Source organism: Schistocerca piceifrons, chromosome 3 (genome assembly GCF_021461385.2).
Source record: "Schistocerca piceifrons isolate TAMUIC-IGC-003096 chromosome 3, iqSchPice1.1, whole genome shotgun sequence".
NCBI classification, from domain to species: Eukaryota; Metazoa; Arthropoda; class Insecta; order Orthoptera; family Acrididae; genus Schistocerca; species Schistocerca piceifrons.
The window spans coordinates 662,792,035-662,809,690 of NC_060140.1; the positions used below are offsets into that span (position 1 = coordinate 662,792,035).

Sequence of the window (17,656 nt, forward strand, 5' to 3'; positions counted from 1 at the left end):
CTGTTACCCAAGGATTTATACTAGCCCTCGTCTTTTTACCTACTTGATCCTCTGCTGCCTTCACTACTTCATCCCTCAGAGCTACCCATTATTCTTCTACTGTACTTCTGTACTTCTTTCCCCCACTGCTGTCAGTTGTTCCCTTATGCTCTCGCTGAAACTCTGCACAACCTCTGGTTTAGTCAATTTATCCAGGTCCCATCTCCTTAAATTCCCACCTTTTTGCAGTTTCTTCAATTTTAATCTGCAGTTCATAACCAGTAGATTGTGGTCAGAGTCCACATCTGCCCCTGGAAATGTCTTACAGTTTAAAACCTGGTTTCTAAATATCTGAACCAGAATAAGTAATCGCAATCACTGAACCGTCGTTGTACCAAAATTTTTCTAGTAGCGTTCGTAGTTTGTGCGATTCTTTCAAAAACTTCATCATTGATACACTTAACGATTATGCTTTTTGTAATGTTATCCATCTGAACAGCAAAAAATTCCTCGTCATTCAATTTTAGTTCGTTTATCAGCCAGTTCGAAAAGCAGAACAGAGATGGTCATACACTATTCCTCTCAAAGCAAAACCTCAATTTTGTTTCCTGTGGACAACACAGTTTCACTGGAATTACAGTTACGAAGCTGTGCCATGGAAGGTAACTGCGAGAGTTCTCGCTGTAAATAAAGCCGCTCCGTCTTCAAGACCACAGCGCACCACGATAGTTGGAGTTGGACTGAAGCATTTGAGATAACCAAGTACGATTCACGATCCGTCCTCATAGCTTTATTTCTGCCAGTATCTCGTCTCCTACCATTCAAACTTAACAGAAGTTCGCCAGCAAAACTCATGGGAAAATAGGATATTCTACAAGAGGCGCTAGATATCTGAAAGCGAAAACTTATTTAGGTTCACTACAACTGAATAAACCTGACGCTTGCACAGCGCATAAATAAGAAAATAAATTAGTGAAACACTTTTCGTTTATTAGTCTTTTATTAAGTGAAAACGTCAACTTTATTTAACGTGAAAAAACAGTTGTTTATGGAATTATTTGGTACATTGGAAGCAAAAAACTTTCAGAAAAGGTAAACAGTATCCATGGATTCACTTGTGAATATTGTTTGACGTATTTTTATGTATATATTTTCGCTAGCAGATTATGCCTTATTTTACAAATTATGTATAACATCTCAGCAATTTACCACAGAAAACTGGTGATTAACATACGTTATGAAATTTGCCTTTACCATTAATATCTCGTTATCATTTCTGATACCTTAATTGCGATTCTACAGGTCGACTTTTTGTATCCTAGATGGTATCTCATAACCTCACTTTATGCGTACGATACTGCGGTAAGAGAACTTTAAAGACCGCCTGATGTTTTGTTGCGTGTCTTTGGCGCCTAGTGTGAATCAATCTATAAACAACGTAACAATACGTACATGACCACAGGAAATTCTATCTGTTGGTGTCTCACTTGTGAGTTACACAAAAGTACTCTTGGTTAGGTGGGCATACATTGTTACTGATTCCTGTGTTAGGGCCACACATTAGTTTTGTTTCCCGGAAAAGGGCTTACCAATATGGCAAATAAGTGGTTTTTATTTTATTTTAATTGATCAATCTGTGGGCTCTAGGTGAAAACATTGTGCATGCTATTAATTAAACGAAATATTTGTAAGTCTTGTTTGGAAACATGGCTATACGTATTCCGTAAAATAATTTTGACTTGCAGGTCATGGTATATTACAAGCTGCAGAGCGCACGTTTTTACTCATTACCTCAATAAAAAAGTCTGTTATTTATCCGTATGTTCGGCATTCTGGGAGAAGTGATTTTCTTAAAATATATATAATTGTTTATGTCAGTTACTCTTTATATTGTGAAAGGGTGTCTTTGACATTTAGCTATAGAATCTTTGGTCCAAAGTAATGGTTGAAGAGAACCGGCATAATTTGTAAAAGGCGTTTGTATACTTGGCCAGAAATCCATATTCTTCGTAATTTTGGTTTGTTAGACACATTGTTTTTCTCCAGTTAGTTTTTGATATGTTTTATTCGGATTGCTTTTTATGGTATTTTTTCATTTGTATATATGTTTGCCATTTACAAACTTTGAATTATTTGTCATGTCTGTATGTTACATGCAACGAAAACCCAAGTATGAATTATTGAATTGTGTAAGAAACATAATTTTGTATTATTATTCGTCGGTGTACTGGAGTACAATATATACTTACGCGGCATTTTGTTTTTAAGGTTAAATTGTGTTGACACGTATGGGAAGAATAATTTTTTTTTTTGATGTAATAGTAACTTAATTGAACAGATATTTCTATTAGATAATATTGTTCTACGTACGAATTTTCAAACCACGCTGCCATTCAGCTCTGTGAGAATTAGATGTCAGATCAAAAACAAACCTATTTTAGGTTAAAGTTTTAGGACTTTCTTTTCAGTATTGTTATAGAATTACTACACAGCTCTGTCGGACTCAGCTGTACCATGTGAAGCAATTTATCTTGATCAAGCATGTATTTTAGTTTGTAGTGAACGAAGGTAACAAGCAGTGTGGTCTTGTCTTCACAGGTCTGAAATGGCAGAATCCGAAGAACTTGGTTTAAGTTCTGAAGATCAGTTAGAGACTTTGGACGCTCTCGAAAATGGACAAGAAGTTGACACTGCTGATGTAACTGAAGGTGATGCATCAGGTGTTCCTAGCTCTGCTGTTGAAGACCAGGTAAACTGTAGCATGCTTTAGACTTTTTAGGAGAAAGCAGGAAATAAATTAACATAAAATTAGACTTCTTAGAAATCTCACATCGAAACCAAATTCCCTGTCTATTTGTACTGTTAGGTCAAGCTTATTCTTATCCCATGTTTCATGGTTTTGATTTGTATATGTGTTGCTCACTGAGAGCTGTTGTTATACTGTTACCCACATTTAAGTAACTAAATTTTTAGTAGTTGGGCCACCCCACCACCCTCTTATAAACTTCTGTGTGAAGGTGTATAAAATTTACATTTGTGTAACAAGGCTGCTCCACGGCTTTAGGGTGTCTTAAGCATGTCCAACTTCTTGTCTCAATTCATAGATAGAGTGAAATTCTATTGCTGATCCAGCCCAGTTATTGCTTGGGATTAAAATTTTTCAAACTATTGTAATGTTTTTCACTGTAGGTGAAAATTTGATGCATGCCACAATGTCTTCTCTCTTCACCACCTTTCAATGAAATTAAGAGTGATTGACAGTCGATCATGGCAGGGGACAATGTTGTTGGTACATGTTTGTGTGCACACACCCTGACTGGCAGCAACAGCTGGGTCTTTCTGTTCTAGGTACTTTCAAGTGCTGCGTGTTAATGTGCAATATTGGATTTGGTCGTGGGGTTGGTATGGTCTTACATCTTTTCTGCGCAGTTTCGCAACTAGCTTCTGACTTCATATTCTGTGCAATAAATGCACTGCACTGAGGGAAATACGGAAGTGTCCGATCCCGCCCATCTACTTTGACCCATGACGTCACAAATATGGCGGAAACAACCATAAACCACGATTCCAAAATGTCGCATATAAGTCGTTACGTACACATTATGAGGACGAAAATACATCGAAAAACAAACACACACACGTTCCACAAAAAGCCTAATGACACTAGCGGGACAAGCGCGGGAAATAGGGGGTTTTTGGGTGGGGACAAATTGAGTATAAACAAATTTAGACACCCACCCCCATACAAAACCACGTAAAACGATGAAAAAAACCGACATCACAAAACTCCCCAAATACCACTAAACACAATATCATCTGGAATCGGACACTTCCCTTGACCTATATAGCTCAACAGCAGCTCCCGATCCCATAAATTGGGATCGAACACTTCCCTTGACCTGTTATCCTTACGACATCTCCACATACAGCCGTCCTCGGTCCGAGATGCCGGTACTTTAAGTAAGCCTCATTTCTTCATGACATACTGAACACTTCACTACTTCATCCAAAAATCCGAATAGTTGAAGAAATTTTATTAGAGACAACGCACTGTCCCCCATCATAGCCGACAACCAAAAACTGTTGACCCTGTCAGTCATATCCATACCTACGAAAGACATAAAAAAAGCAATTTACCAAAATTCACACACGACGCCACACTCTCAAACTAAACCAAAAACATCACCGAACACACCACCAGAGAGCACCACCGATCGCATCAAAATGACACCTACAAACACGCCACTCTCACAAACTAAATTCCGCGCCGTTGTGACGTCACACTCCACAACAGCATTAAGTCACAGGTCAAAGCCCACAGGTGGGATCGAACGCTTCGGTCAACCCACACAGAGAAACAATGTAAGTTAATAACAAATGTTAAGTTACTGGCCGCATGCATGAATGTTAACTGGCGGTGTAGACAGCAGGTTGTTGCTGTGTTGATAGCTGCTGTGCAAGCAAGTGTCACAGACTTTATTTTGATTGAAGTATAGACCTCAGGTTAGTGTTGCAAATTGGTCTTGTCACCCTGGAGGGGGGGGGGGGTGAGGGGCAGTACTATCATACCCTGATCAGAAATTTGTATTCTGCAGTCTCCTCCCAATATGCTGGTATTGCATTTGTGTCACTTTGAGAGAAGTTTGATTATAAATGGATGTTTCGACACAGTTACTAAATAGAAATCACATGTTTGAAGCTGTTATCAACTTCTAGTACAATAATAAAGAATTTTGGGGGTTTATGAAAACTACGAAATGATTGACAACTCAGTGTGCAGTTCTACTGAAGAGTCAATTGGTGAATGGTCTTTAAATTTGCAGCTCAGTTCTTTAAATTGCCTTTATTGTTAGATACACTACCACATGGTCCCAGAACTGTGGACTGGCTGTAGTGAGCAGCGCTCATGGGGTCAGCAGGTGTGGAAGTTGTCAATGAAAGTAAGGGGAAAGTGGTGGGGTAACAAAGAATTGAGGAGAGGTCATGAATATGGTGTTGGGCAGAAAATACCCAGGTAGAAAAATCGCACATTCTGTATGTAGATACATAGTAGTATGGTCTGGGGAGAGACCACTGCCTGGCGGAGCATGCTGGGACTAGATGGTAGCAAAACAAGGCTGTCAGGTGCAGTGCATGAAGCTGTGGGGAGGGTGGGGGTGAAGGGAGCAGAAAAAGAGAGGGGGCAGAAAAAAGAAAAAGACTGGGAAGTGTATTGGCAGAGAGCGGCACAGAATGGGAATGAGGGGATGTGAATTGGGAGGAGTTGTAGGAAAGAGGAGGTGAAGGGTGTGGGAACAGTAGGTTACTGTGTATTGAGGCTGGGATAATTTTGAGAGTGGAGAACATGTGGTAAGAACAACTCCTGTCTGCACAGTCTAAAAAACCTGGTGGTGGAGGGGAGGAACCAAATGACCTGGGTTGTGAAGCAGCCGTTCAAATCAAGCTTCTTGCATGCTTTGCCACTGGGTGGTCAAGTTTGCTCTTGGCCAGTTTGCTGGTAGCCAATGGTCCTGGTGGATGTCTGGCTGGTAGCCTCGCCCAAAAAAAAAAAAAAAAAAAAACTCTGTGCAGTAATTGGACTAGAGCTGGTATATAATATGACTGCTTTCACGCACGGGCTGGCCTCTGATGGGGGTAGGATAAGCCAGCAACAAGAATGGAATAGAAAATATTATGTAGATGGATTGGGTAGGTCTTGCACCTGGGTCATCCACAGCAATACAATCCCATAGCTGCCAGGGGGCTGGCCGCTCTTTGGTGTGTTCATACTTGGCTATCACAGGGCCCCAGCCTTTGCAGCATGTGCTGCATGTCTATCCTCTTTCTTGTTCCCCTTTTTTGGGGAACATGTCTGGGATGTTTGTGGGAGTGTTCTGTACTGTTCATAACTGACATAAGAACAATCCTACCACTGTTTTTCATTCCTCTTTTCTTTCTTTGTTCACCTTCTCCTATCTTTTCTCCTCTTCGCTGTTTGAGGCTCCTCTCTTTTCTTCTTCCTCCCTGTGTGCACCTTAATGACGGCCCCATGCATCTGACGTGTAACAGGTGACTAGGTAATGCGTAATTTCCAGCCCTGGGTGAATAGGTAAGGTTCACATGTACCTTCTGGTACAATACTGGCCCAGGGGGGGTTGATTACCGGAGCTGCTACCTTCCCAAATTGCCGAATGGTCCCTCTGTCAGATGTTCAGAAGGTGTGAACAGTCACCTAAGGCGGGTGCGCTCCATTGTTGGAAGGAACGTGCCATCGGAGACGCTGGCAGTCATGGGCATTTCTTCACAATGAGTCAGTCGTCATCTTGGCCGTCCACATCTACCAAACATAAACGGAGTGAAGCTCTCAATTCAAAGACCCTCCCAGCTGCACCACGGTTCCTCATGGTTTCACGTACCGAAGATGGTCAGTCCTTCGCAATGGTAAATCCGTCTCTTATTCAGAAAGATGTTGATACAGTTTTTGGCCCTGTGAAGTCCTGCTTTCGTTTATGGAATGACACTTTGATTTTGGAGACTACTTCTGATTCTCAAGCACAACAACTGCTTGCTGCTTCACTTCTCCACAGCTATCCTGTTCGAGGCCCATAGTACTTTGAATTCTTCCCGTGCTCTTATTTACACTAGGCTGCTCGCATGTTTTGGTTGAAGAGAAGCAAATTTTGAGAATCCTGTTTTGTCTTCAGGATACTTTTTTACAGAGAGAATACAATTGCTTAAAACAAGATGCTTTGCTCATAGGTATTTTTGCTGGTGCTCACTTTGTCTTTTTTCCCAGGCATTATTCTTTTTTTGTCATACAAATAAAAACTATCTACTTTTTGCACTGTGTCAGTGGCAGTGTCTTTCCTCTTTTCTGCTCAGCCATCGATAAAATACCCTTCTCCATTAAGAGCTCTTGCTTGTCATACCAAATATTCAGAAACCTGAAATTTGGAATTGACTTTCTGTCTAGACCAAGTTGGCAGCACAAGAATAAGTGAATTTTTTCAGATTATTTGCATATTCAATTTTGTGTTTGATTGTGTCGATGAGTTCATCATGATGTTTTGCCTTTACTTCCAGTTCTCTTAAATCACTGTCAGGGATAATGCTTGCATCAGCAACCGACTGAACTTGATATGTATGTGAAATTTTAGTTTTCAGAGTCCCAGCTGCTGATTCCAATTTTCGATTGGCTGCTGCATACCGACTATGCCAAGCAACTGAATATAGCTTTGCAAGAGATACTTCTAAGTTAGTTAAGTTAGTATTGAGCACCGATTTTTTGGGAGTCTGCAGCTTCACATTACTGTCATTTATATAGTCTGGTGATGAGTTGTCACTTGCTTGTTTTTCATTAATAAGTTTGATACAGGTTGTGCACATTTTCTCTCCAGGAATAAAGCTAAAGCCTCCCATTTTGAAGGTCTTTGCCTTTTCTAAACTAATTTCATGCAATCCAGATGAAACAGATAATTTATGGCACTTGAAGGGATCACAGCAAATTTTCTTATGTAGAGAGAATCTGTGCAGGTATCTGTCTTTGTGTTTAGCACGCGCGTGCACACACACGCGCACACGCACACGCGCATTAATGTTGTTTTTCACACTTCCCATTATTTCTACAAACTGATTATTTTTGTGTGACGTAACAGAATATTCATAATAATATTGCAAATGTTTCAAAGGTATCTATGAGGGGGCAATACCTTAAAAAAAATTATAATGTCCATGCATGGATTTTGTTTTAAAGAAATTATTTACAGTTGTTTCTGAGATGTAGATAATGGATATTCACTACAAGAAGCATGACTATAAAAATATAAACTGTTATCTTTACTGGGGGAAAAAAATCCAGGTTCCACTGCAAAAACTGTAGGAACTATTGCATCTTTAAATTACAAAGGAGCTCATCTATGAAAGCCTAAATTCCTGAATCTTTACAACTTCTTTTTATCATAAGTGAAAAAGTAATTGACCTGTGACATTTACATTTTGGAAATGTGAATATATCTAGGTAAACTTCCACTACACAAAATTTCAAGGATTTGCGTGACGTAGGTGTCATTTCCTAAAATTTCTGGATTATTTGACTTGGAATGATCCACATACGATTGATGCCAGCTGGCCTATGGTGGCTAGAGTCTCGCAGGTTACTAACCACTGCACAGTGTGGATTTAGAGCACACCGTTCTGCAGTTGACCATCTCGTCACTTTCTCCATCCAAGTCATGAATGGTTTTCTGTAGAAACCCCAGACTGTGGCCATGTTTTTCAGTTTGGAGAAAGCCTGTGACACTTGCTGGAGACCTGGTATCTTCTGTACTCTCTACGCATGGGGCTTCCGTGGCCCCCTACCCTGTTTCCTTAAGGAATTTTTAAAAGACTGAGTTTTCAAGGTACGTGGGAGTTCTATCTTGTCGGACAACTTTATCCAGGAAAATGTTGTGCCTCAGGGTTCTGTCCTGAGTGTCGTCTTCTTTGCTATCGCCTTTAATCCTATAATGGCAAGTCTCCTGTCAGGCATCTCCGGCTCCCTTTTTGTTGTTGATTTTGCCATCTATTGCAGTTCTCCATGGATCTGTCTCATTGAGCAGCATCTTCAGTGATGTGTTGATCGTCTTTTCTGGTGGAACACTGACAGCGGCTCGTTTTTCCACTGACAACTGTTTGTATGAGTTCTGGCAACTCAGTTGGTTTCTTCCACCATCTTTACATCTTGGGCCTGTTGCTCTTCCATTCATTGAAACTACGAAATTCTTGGGGCTCATGCTTGATAGGAAGCTTTCTTGGTTCTGTCATGTTTCTGACCTGGTAGCCCACTGTTTGCAGTCCCTCAGCATCCTTTGTGTCCTCAGTGGTACTCCATGGGGAGCAAATCAAACCACCCTTCTCTGTTTGTACCAGACCCTTGTCCATCCGAAACTAGGCTATTAGTGTTTTGTTTATGCATCTGCACATCTGTCCCTCTTACTCTGTCTCAATACCATCCAAGACCGTGGCATCTGTTGGGGCCAGTAGTGCCTTTTACACTGGCCTGGTTGAGAGTCTGTATGCAGAAGCTGCCGAAGTACTGCTGTCCTACTGCCATGGCTTTCTCCTCAGCAGATATGCGTGCCGTTATGTCTACCATGTGTGGCCAGCCATCCTATGCCTCCTCTGATTACCTGTATGGGCCACGTCCCTCTTCTGTTACCTCCTGGAGTTTGCTTTTGGCGCTTTCTCCTGTAGATTAATTTCATGCTCCCTGCAACTTTGTAGGTGGGTGTGAACCCTTCACCATCTTGACTTTGTGTGGTGACCCATTGCACACCTTGGCCTACATTTGCTTCCTAAGGGCACTACTCCAACCTTGCTCTATTGCCTTCAGTTTCATGATCTTCGCAATAGTAACTTTGTGTACACTAATGGCTCTCGAACTCACCATGGTGTAGGGTGTGCCTTCATCATTGGTGCAGAGATTTTACGGTATCGGCTTCCAGCACACTGCTCAATATTTACAGCAGAGACAGTCTGAATGAGAGGGTTTTCTTGGTGTGCTGTCAGAATGGAGGTACTTTTGGTGGTTGGTGGGTTTATTTGGACAAAAGTGTGGATGGAGCTGTCAGAGGATGTGGTCAGTGTCCAGGAAGGTGACATGCTAGGTTGAAGAAGGCAAATTGAAATGAAGGGGAGAGATATTAAGGTTGTAAATGAGTGAGGATAGGGTGTCCTGGCTCCAAGTCCAAATCATTAAGATATAATCAAGGAACCAAAACAAGACCAGGAGTTTTGAGGGTCTAGGGAGCTTTTCTGTAGATGACCCAAAAACAGTTTGGCATTGGCAGGTGCTATGCAGGTGCCCATGGCTGTGCCATGGATGTGTTTATATACCTTACCTTGAAAGTAGTAGTTGTTTTGAGTTAGGATAAAGTTAGTAAGGTTGCAAGGAATGAGGTAGTTTGTTCGGAGTGTGAAGGATGTTGGGTGAGTTAGTACTGAATAGCGGCAAGACCATGGGTATGAGGAATGTTAGTGTTTAGGTAAGTGAAGTCAGCAGTGATTTGATGTGTAGGAATCGAGGAAATAAAGGGGTGGGAAGTGGTGGGTATCTTTGATGTGGGAGGCTACATTTCAGGCAATAGGTTTGAGGTTGTTGGTCAGTGAGGGTTGAAATGCTTTTAGCGGGTGCACAATAACCCGCTACAATGGGGCTTTCTGCAGTTTTTTTTTAATTTGTAGATTGTGGGGAGCATGTAGTAGTTGGGTGTGGTGGGTATCATAAGGGTGAGGGGGGGAAATGGATTCAGGGGAGAGGTTTTGCCAGGAGCCTAAGGCTTTAAACTGAGATTTGAGATTGATGGGCTTCTGGGATGGCATCAGCCTGCCAGAATTTATAGCAGTGCGTGCCCCAGGAAATCCAAGGAAATATTTTCATGTGGGAAAAGGCTAAGATAAACCCAGGCATCTTTTAGAATTCTGGGGATTTTTCGTTGTTTCAGTTAAATTTTTGTGATTTTTACTGGTAAAAACTGATGCTCTAACAAAGAATTTTATTTAAACGTACTACTGCAGGGATAAAACATAAATGAGAGGACAACACCAAAATAAAACTGAAGTGCCAAAGAAAATCCACCATTCTCAACAAAACAGTGTACACAAAAATGTCTGTCGACAGCAAAATGTGGCAAAGGCTTTAGTATGAGGACTATGCAATAATTTGTAACAAAAAACTGCTTTCAACGAGCATGACGTAGCAACTGTTTACATTTCTAACAGGTTGCGGGAAAATATTGCAAATGGTGGTTTGAGAAGTGTTACTGTCAAAGTAGATTTCTTTTTACGCAAGATGAATTATGTTACATGTGAGAACGTGTGATGAATTTCTTAAATCACAGAGATTTTGACTCCCATTCAGAACTTAACACTTTGAGGACCAACAACTTAGAAAAAATTTCTGGCCCAGAAGAGCAGCCATTTATGCCATTATTTAAAACGTTACTGGCACTTTTGTGTTTGGTGTATCGTGAAGGATAACATGCTAAAAAAGACCAAACTTCAAGGTTAGTTTTTCATATTTATTTTAGTTCTTTCATAGATTACAAAATTGTACAATAACAATTGCAAAATCTGGGAAAATTCTGAGAATTTCTTCTTGTCAATGTGTACACACTGTACAGGTGGAGGAGTCGTACAATTGACACAGGCTTTCCACCAGGTAGACACTGCGATTCAAAATGTCAGTGGTGGAACCTTTGTCTGCAGGTAGGATGATTAAGTCAGGATGTGTTTTTAGGCTGTATATGGCTCTCCTTTCTCCTTTTGGAAGATTGGTGTTCTGAGGAAGGTACTCTCGTAGCACCCAGACCCTGCCTAGCTCACCTTCTCAGCTTGCCACATCCCCCTAAACTCCCACTCAACACTACACCAAATCCAGAACATTGTTGTTAATCATTGCAGCAAAATCCTCAGCTCACAGAAGTTTGTCCTATCGAAAGGCCTCCCTTTCAGCCCTACACACAAATGTAACCATGTCCTACTTGTCAAAGATCTACTCTGCTTCTCTTGATCCCTAGAGTGGAAACACCTTTGCCTCTCCCAGTTCATACTACCATCCAACCATGATCCTCCTCTCCCACCTACCCACCCCATTGTCATCTTCCAGGAATTCCTCTCCTCTGACATGGCCTCACTGTCCACCCACAGGTCGCTTCCCAAGAACACCAACCTTTCAGCAGAAAGAAGACAAACGTTCCACCAGTGTTGTTATGAATTGCAGTAACTATCTGGTGGAGTGCCTCTACCAGTTATCTGGCTTCTCCACTTACAAACTATGTCAGAGTGGTGCCATACCAGAAGTCCAGCATAACTTTCAATCCCTGCTTAAAGCCTTAGGCCCTTGCCAGAACCTCTCACCTGATTCCATTTCCATCCTAACCCTTGTTAGCACACACACCTTATGCTTGCTCCCCAAAATCCACAAATACAACAGTCTTGGATGCCCCATTGTGCCCCCATGGAAATAATTCGGCCCTCATTGACCAATGCCTCGAACCTATTGCCAGAAATCTAGCCTCCCACGTCAAAGATAACAACTACTTCCTTCACCAACTCTGTACCATCCCCACCCTTTTAACTCTTGGGTTCGTACTCTCCGCTGTTGACCAACATCCCTCGTGCTCATGGTCTTGCTGCTATTGAACACTACATCCTTTACTTTCCAAATCACTACCCCTTTCCTCATGCACCTTACTAACTTTACCCTAAATCACTATTACTCCTTTGACCGCAAAATATACAAACAAATATTCAAGGCACAGCCACAGGCACCTGCATGGCACCCTTATGTTTCTGGGCCATCTAGAAGAAACCATGCTAGCCTCCAAAAACCCCAAACCCCTTGTCTTGTTCATGTACAGTGATGATATCTCGTGATCTGGACTGAAGACAGACACCCTTCCTCATTCCTTCATGTCAACACTTCGCCAATCTGTTTCACCTGGTCCTCCTCATCCCTGTGTGCCACCTTCTCGAGTGCTGACCTCCTCCTCTCCAATGGCTCCAGCCACATCTCTGTCCATATTAAACCCATCAACAGTACCTGCATTTCGGCAGCGCACCAAGAAATCCCTCCCGTACATCCTGGCCACCTGGGGTGGCGAATCTGCAGTGACAGGAACTACCTTAGCCAGTATGCTGAAGGTCTCACAACGGCCTTCACAGACAGGTACTATCCTCCACATCTAGTCCACAGACATGTTACCCATTTCATATCCCCACACATCCAGTCCTCCCACCACACACAAGAACCATCTACCAAGGAGCACCTCCCCCTTCCTCACCTGAAACCACTCCAGACCAGAACAACTGAACCACATGCATTGTCAGGGCTGCTATCATCATGCCATAAATTAGATACATTCTGTCAGAGATTCTTCCCACCCTTTCTAAAGTGGCTTCTGTCGCTCACCCAACCTTCACAGCACCTATAGTGTGTGTCATTTACAACGGAGGCAGAGTTTAGGTCACAAAACACAGTCAGCCAATGAACAGAGAACACAGTCAGCCAATGAACAGAGAACACAGTCAGCCAATGAACAGAGAACGACGTTGCCAGAGCTCGACTGCAGTGCAGAGCACGGACGAGTGTTTTCAGTTTTAGAAATGTTCAGTCATAAATAAAGTAATTGAACAATAGCAATGTCTTGATAGCAGACTTCCTTGTATAGAAAGTTTGGAAAAAGCATTCTTTATACCAATTGCTTCATATTCTATTAATTAATTAAACCAAACAAGCAATAAGCCTCCTCATTCAGGCGATAGCAAGGAAAGGTGTTTGTATCATTCTCACAAACCGCTTCTTTGCAGTAAAGAAGAGCGGTAATTGTTTATTTCCTATTGTAATTCGACGAAACGTGAGTCATACCAACAGTGTTTGTCGGTATTTTGCATGATATTTTAAAGTCTTCCAGGAGTTCTGTTGAGTGACGAGCTGCGTTAGCGTAATGGTTAATGTGATTGGCTGCTAAGGGAAAGGTTCTGAGTTCAAACCTTGTTTGGTGCTTAATATTTTCTTGATTTAAAAACAATATTAAAGTGTCTTACTTCAAGAATTTTATTCGTTTCAATGTAATTTTTTGAAATTTCTAGTGCTTTGTCTCTTCATTATAATCATAATAAGTTTTCGGTTTTTCTAATTTTGTCCTCTAGTATTTATTTTCACCGCAATTAAAAACAAAGAAAAGGCACACTTATATAATATTCATGTTATCTGTTTTGTTTGTATATCTTCACTTTCGCAGTCGCTGTTTTACTATTCATATTGAGATATATCTTTTGCGACAGTATTAAGTGTTATTAAGAGCAGAATTTCGGTTCGTACGTTGCCGAGCTACTTGACTGTCTCAGGCAATTCTTTGCTTCGCTGCTTTGGCAACATCATATTCGATGTTTTCGTTGACTGATCTATGTTTTGCCAAGTATTTGCTGTCCGTTGCGACAAACACAAATTGTTTGCGCACTGCGCCTCACTGGCAATATATTTTAGTTTCTATGTTTTATTACGTCCACAATTCAGTTTTGTGTACTTTGCCAACTTTGTTTTATTCAGAACGTTTTAGAAAAAGCGAAATGATTCTGGTATAAATAAAAGTTTTATTAGAGTCGCTAAAGATGGAATATTTCCCAATTTATAAAAACTGTTTGTTATAAAGGGTGTTCATTTTAACTGGGGACATTGAAATCTCTTGAAAACAACACACAGAGCCAAAAAAATAGTAATGAAAATTAGTTCCTCTGGGAAGGGGACATCCAATTATAACAAATTTGACCACAAATTCGTCAGTTTTGGTATCGTTGGATGTCCCCCTCGGAGACAGACAAATTTTAGTTACAAATTTGTTTGATCCGATGTGTAGATTTTCGGATATTTCAATGTCTCCAATTAAAATGAACACACTATATAGTTGGAACCATGAACAACTGTGGCCGATTTAAGGCTCGTTTTATGCACCTGATGTCACACATCTGCTGACAGCCAAAGAGTGTTCAGCAGTTTTCTGAGCGGTCTGCTGTGAATGTCTTGGTGAGTGAGAGTGTTAAATGTGATTAATTTACAGGATACATGTTTTTTTTTTTTCAAGCGCGAAGCAGAAAACGGTGGACCTATCACAGACATCGCCAGATCTCAGGAACGCACTGCAGAAGCGACAAGCGTTGGCTTGAGAACCGTTCATCGGATTGCCAATGAAGGAAAATTATCTACAGAGACCTGTGGAAGCCCACTTTTCAGATTGCCAGGGAAATATCGCACTCGTGGTAGGACTGTAACCAATTTAGATAATTTCGACAAAGGTGTTCTAAGACGAGAAGTGCTCAACATGTACAACACTGGCGAATTTCTTACTGGGAAGGAAAAAAAAAAAAAAAAAAAAAACCCAACACACAGTGAAAATGCGTGAAACCATAAATTTTAAAGATAACATGACTTCAATGAATAGAATACTTAAAAATATTGGATTCAAATATGTGCATACAAATGATGGAAGAAAGTTTTTAATGGAATGTAGTGATATTGCTGCTTCTAGGGTACAGTTTTTAAGACGTATTATTGAAGTAAGAAAATCTGGGAATAAGAACATTTTTTTCTTGGACGAAACATGAGTAAACCAAAATCACACAAAGAAAGCGTGTAGATGCCACCGGGAAAAATTTTATTGGAGCGCCCAAGCTGCCAGATTCATGCATGCGCAGCAGGCCCAGATCTAGGACGGCCTGGAGGGGGGGGGGGCAAATTCATATTCTTGAGGGGGGGGGGGGGACTTGTTTCACAAAGCAACTAGCATCCAGCACATGTTAGTCTATCGATTATTCATATGACTGCAGTGCATCCCTGTCGGTTTTTGAACACTTTCCAAGTTGATTTCTGAATGAATCGTAAGTTGATCTGTGAATGTGTGCATAATGTACATGATGTCTCTGTCAGGGGAATCTTCGTCCCATGTAGAAACAAACTTTCCTACAGACAAAAGGGACTCTACGAGCTGAGTGGAGTTAAGGCCGAACGGATGAATGCCAACCGCTGTCTGATTGTGTGATTGAGTTTGCGAATGATGAGCGTTGTTATAATTACTAGCAAAATCCATAGATTCAGACTATGGGAATGGAAATAAACGAATAACAGGTAAGAAAGATTACGTATTACCTTCTCGGTGTATCCAAGAAAATGAAATTTTGACAGAAAATTTTTGGCCAGATCGCTACACTAGTAAGGGCCAGTTGTACAGTCCCTGGCTAGCAGCAGCTGAAGTTCTGTTCTGGAAGAAGCGCGGAAATCGTGTTGTACGAACATGTAACAATGCCTAACCGGAGAATAATCGCTGGAGACTAAACTGGTGATTCTGGCAGAGTTAGTGAGACTAAAATGTAGACTTTCATGGCCTGAAATATCATGTCCATTATAATTATCCGGGCTGTTATGCCGTGGTTGGTTGATGAATTGACTTGAGAGCTATAACGCATGGCTGTGTCTAGCTATTGCGTAACGCTTGGAAAGTCGGGTGACCTTGAAACGAGTTCCACTCGCTGCCGCTAGAGCTCGGAGGATCGCGCTTTAGTTTCAACTAAGCGCGATCCGCTACGAAAAACATTACATCCGGTGTTGACACCCTTCCGGTCGGCGCTGATTGGCTCGCTGCGCTCTTATCAGCGGCCACATCCGCTGGGGGCCCAGTCTCGCTCGTGAGGCAACAGCATGTTAATTCGACTCGAGGCAGCTGCACATTACACACAGCCATGCCTTACCGTAGCAGCAGCAGAAGATACAGAAGAAGGAGTAGGCTACCAGTGTATAAGAATGTAGACACTTTAGGTATTACTCTAAAGCCTACAGGACAACAGCAACTACTTGGAGGACCCATTACTTTTGTAGGATGTAAGATTAATTTTTCTTGCACAACAAATGAGGTTGTGAGTGGTAATTCATGGTTGACTATTGCCATACTACGAGGAGGTGAGACACCTTTAGGAGGACTGGAGAGCTATAATGAGAGAGATATTATATCTTTCCGTACATTTGCTATTGGTGTTGTACCTAATAAGAGTTATGGTACTTGTGTTGTTACCACAGACAGCATGTTTCTGAAGATAAAGCGACTGTTCTATTCGGGAAAGGCACAACGCATTTTCAAACTGACTGAGGAGGCCTTACTACGAGAGCGCATTCAGCAGACCCGACGGGACTTGGCAAGCACAAACTGTAAGTTAATGTCTCTCCATATTACGATCAGTAATAAACTGTGCAGCGGTGACTGGGATAAAATTGATAGACTACTGCATGATACCATGGGGAAGCGTATGTTGACAACGTCTAGTAGACAGAAGACGTAGTTTGGTAACTTGCTACCTAATCAGACTGTTCGGCATTTAGACGTTTCCCGGACCGTTATCAATTTGTCCAAACGTTCGTTATCTGACGATGAGACATCTGTGCTTGCCAAGGGAGGAAATTTTGCTGTTAGTCTGCGTTTTATGCCCACGGAAGAAATTATAACCAGTGTAGAAGCAGGAATTTGCAGTGTGGATTCTGTAACAGCTGAAGAAATCCGTATAGAAACAGTAAGAATATTAGCCAATGCAAAACCGCCGAAAAGTAATATAACTGTGGGTGAGAGAAGAGCTTTAAAACTCCTGAATGACGACGATAGTATTTTGGTTCTCCCAGCTGACAAAGGAAGCGCAACGGTGGTTATGGATGTGGCTGACTATCGGAGTAAAATTGCTGATCTGCTGGATCCGCAAGCATATAGGAAGATGAATAAGGACCCCACTAACAGCGTTCTCAGAACTGTGTCGCGGTTAATAAAAAAGTCCTCCATTGAAGAGAGTGTACAGAAAGGTCTCTGCAATTCGGTTGCGCTACCACTGAGGCTTTATGGATTGCCCAAAATTCATAAAGAAAATGTGTCGTTAAGACCGATACTAAGCGCCATTGGTTCGCCCACCTACTCGTTAGCCAAGTTTTTGACTACGCTGCTAAAACCACGTGTGGGCCGTTCGAACCAATGGCACTTAGTATCGGTCTTAACGGCACATTTTCTTTATGACACATTTCATCAGCAGATTGAATGGCATAGTGGTCCAGCTGGAGGACACATTGGTCAGCTTCGATGTGGCATCGCTGTTTACCATGGTTCCACTTAATGATGTATTGGAACAGCTG

At 41.6% G+C, this 17,656-nt stretch overlaps 1 protein-coding gene across 3 annotated transcripts in view; it reads left to right on the top strand.

Moving 5' to 3' along the window:
* Positions 1-1,339: 1,339 nt before the first annotated feature.
* LOC124789465 (polyadenylate-binding protein 2) overlaps positions 1,340-17,656 on the top strand; it is a 116,473-nt gene continuing 100,156 nt past the window's right edge. The window contains exons 1-2 of one of the 3 annotated variants that reach the window (XM_047256833.1): positions 1,340-1,468; positions 2,578-2,728. In XM_047256833.1, coding sequence (XP_047112789.1) covers positions 2,585-2,728 — 144 coding nt within the window. In that variant the 5' untranslated portion in view covers positions 1,340-1,468; positions 2,578-2,584. Of the gene's footprint in view, positions 1,469-1,905; positions 2,025-2,577; positions 2,729-17,656 lie in introns of those variants that run through there. The other 2 variants (XM_047256832.1, XM_047256831.1) reach the window with 2 other exon arrangements.